Raw genomic sequence first — 2,572 nt, forward strand, 5'->3', positions numbered from 1 at the left:
GAACAATACAAGTTTCATACAACAGCATAGTTTGTAATAGCGTTGAACATGTCAAATTTTGTGCCTGGAAACTACGATTTGCGGACAGCATTGATTTTCTGTTACCATTTGAAGAAAACTGCTGCAGAATCGCATCGAATGCTTGTCAAAGCTTTACGGTGAGCATACTCTTGGTAAATCGCAGTGCTTTGAATGGTTTAAAAAATTCAGAAGTGGCAATTTTGACGCGAGGAACGAAGAACGCGGAAGACTACCGAAAAAGTTTCGAGACAGCGAATTGCAAGCATCGTTGGATGAGGATGACGCTCAAACGCAACAACAACTCGCTGATCGATTAAACGTGACACGAGAAGCCGTCTCCATACGCTTGAAAGCCATGGGAAAGATCCAGAAGGTGGGAAAATGGGTTCCACATGAACCGAATGAAAGGCAGCAGGAAAACCGAAAAACCACTTGCGAAATGCTGCTCGCCAGATACAAAAGAAAGTCGTTTCTCCACCGAATTGTGTCTGGCGATGAAAAGTGGATATATTTTGAGAATACTAAGCGTAAAAGATCATGGGTAGCTCCAGGCGAACCATCGACATCGACCACAAGACCAAATCGCTATGGACGGAAGACAATACTCTGTGTTTGGTGGGATCAGAAGGGTGTGATCTACTATGAGCTGTTAAAACCTGGCGAAACCGTTAATACCGAGCGCTACCGGCAACAAACGATCGATTTGAATCAGGCTTTGCGTGAAAAACGACCAGAATATCAAAAAAGGCAGGACAAAGTAATTTTGCTTCGTGATAATGCACCGTTACATCCAGCAAAACCGGTCAAGGAAACGATCGAAGCGTTCAGTTGGGAAATACTTTCGCACGCGGCTTACTTACCAGACTTGGCTCCGTCCGATTACTATTTATTTGCATCGATGGGACACGCAGAGCTGTTAAAACCTGGCGAAACCGTTAATACCGAGCGCTACCGGCAACAAACGATCGATTTGAATCAGGCTTTGCGTGAAAAACGACCAGAATATCAAAAAAGGCAGGACAAAGTAATTTTGCTTCGTGATAATGCACCGTTACATCCAGCAAAACCGGTCAAGGAAACGATCGAAGCGTTCAGTTGGGAAATACTTTCGCACGCGGCTTACTTACCAGACTTGGCTCCGTCCGATTACTATTTATTTGCATCGATGAGACACGCACTTTCTGACCAGCACTTCGCTTCTTACGAAAATGTACGTAAATGGCTCGATGACTGGTTTGCCTCAAAAGAGCGGCAGTTTTTTTGGCGTGGCATCCACCAATTGCCAGACAGGTGGGAAAAATGTATAGCTAGCGATGGGCAATACTTCGAATAAAATATTTTTAATCATTTTCATACGATAAACCATGTATTTTCGATGTATTTACACGTATTTTTTTTTCGTTCATAAACGATGTATTTTCTATGCAACCATTCCGGTTTCATATTTACATACCTGGTAATCCATAATTTACCATTAATTACAGCGATTCTACTTTAACGCGTTCACCCCTCTCCTCGCCAGCTTCCTAATCCCTCAATTTCCTCGTCAAGAAATACTTGAACAATAACTGCACATGGAAGATTCTCAAATCCATTGATTTGTTTCTTTTGCTTCAACCCGCAGACGTTTCAGGCAACGTTTTAGAAATAATTCCATTGAAGGCTCTGTATTTGACAATTGCGGTTTCCTAATCCACTTATCTCATTTTGCGATTCTCTAACCTTGTAATCCGACATGAGCATAGCTGCTCAATATGCTTCCTAAGAACAAAGCTTAATTATTTTAACCTCTGAATGTACATATTTGAAATCCGATTATAGGTACCATGTCTATCAAGAACGGAAGTTAATCCTTCCAATAGGGTCGAAAACCTTTAATTCGCCAAAGTTTACTTTTATTGTACGTGTACAACGACGTCATGAGACGGGTGTTGGACCATGTACAACGGACCAGGGAATCGTATTGGTGTGTCGAAGCATCCTTTGCATCCAACATTCAGGAACTACGGAGCGTTAGATGTACTGTCAAGGGAAGTGTGAACAATTTCGTGCATTGTCGAGACTATAATATGGATGGCTGGCAGGATAATTATTGGAGGCCGTTTGAATCTAACTGTTTCCTTCATTAGCAGTCTCAGTTCGCTCAGCTGTCTCCTTCTTCTCTTCGCTACTCCCTACCTCATCCTATCTCTATCTATCACTTCTTCTCGCGTTCTCTCCCTCTATCTGAATTTTGTGCAGAATTACCCACCATTATCATAATTGCGCTATTACCGATAATATCTGCGACTCAGCTTCGAAACTGTACCTCGATGCTCTTAATCCATTTTCTATTTGGACAGCGGGCTTTCGGTGGACGAGAAGTCGCAAATTCCGTTGCGTAATTTCCGCCCCATTGAGCGTTTCTCTTAGGTATGGAATTATGTGTTTCGCCTAGGGACGTCGTACCGGCGACTGCCAACGCGAAAACGAACCTTTGCCAGCGTTTCCTAGTGCATCGACCAAAAAAAAAGTGTAACTTGTCTAATTTCTGATGGTTGTCGCCTTTCAA

At 42.7% G+C, this 2,572-nt stretch overlaps 1 protein-coding gene across 2 annotated transcripts in view; it reads left to right on the forward strand.

The window, feature by feature from the left end:
• Positions 1 to 923, forward strand: part of LOC117151381 — a 2,697-nt gene extending 1,774 nt beyond the window's left edge. The window contains exon 2 of one of the 2 annotated variants that reach the window (XM_033319585.1): positions 49 to 923. In XM_033319585.1, coding sequence (XP_033175476.1) covers positions 49 to 338 — 290 coding nt within the window. In that variant the 3' untranslated portion in view covers positions 339 to 923. Of the gene's footprint in view, positions 1 to 12 lie in introns of both variants that reach the window. The other variant, XM_033319584.1, reaches the window with a different exon arrangement.
• Positions 924 to 2,572: the final 1,649 nt, after the last annotated feature.

Source organism: Bombus impatiens, unplaced genomic scaffold (assembly GCF_000188095.3).
Source record: "Bombus impatiens unplaced genomic scaffold, BIMP_2.2 scf_0171, whole genome shotgun sequence".
NCBI classification, from domain to species: domain Eukaryota; kingdom Metazoa; phylum Arthropoda; class Insecta; order Hymenoptera; family Apidae; genus Bombus; species Bombus impatiens.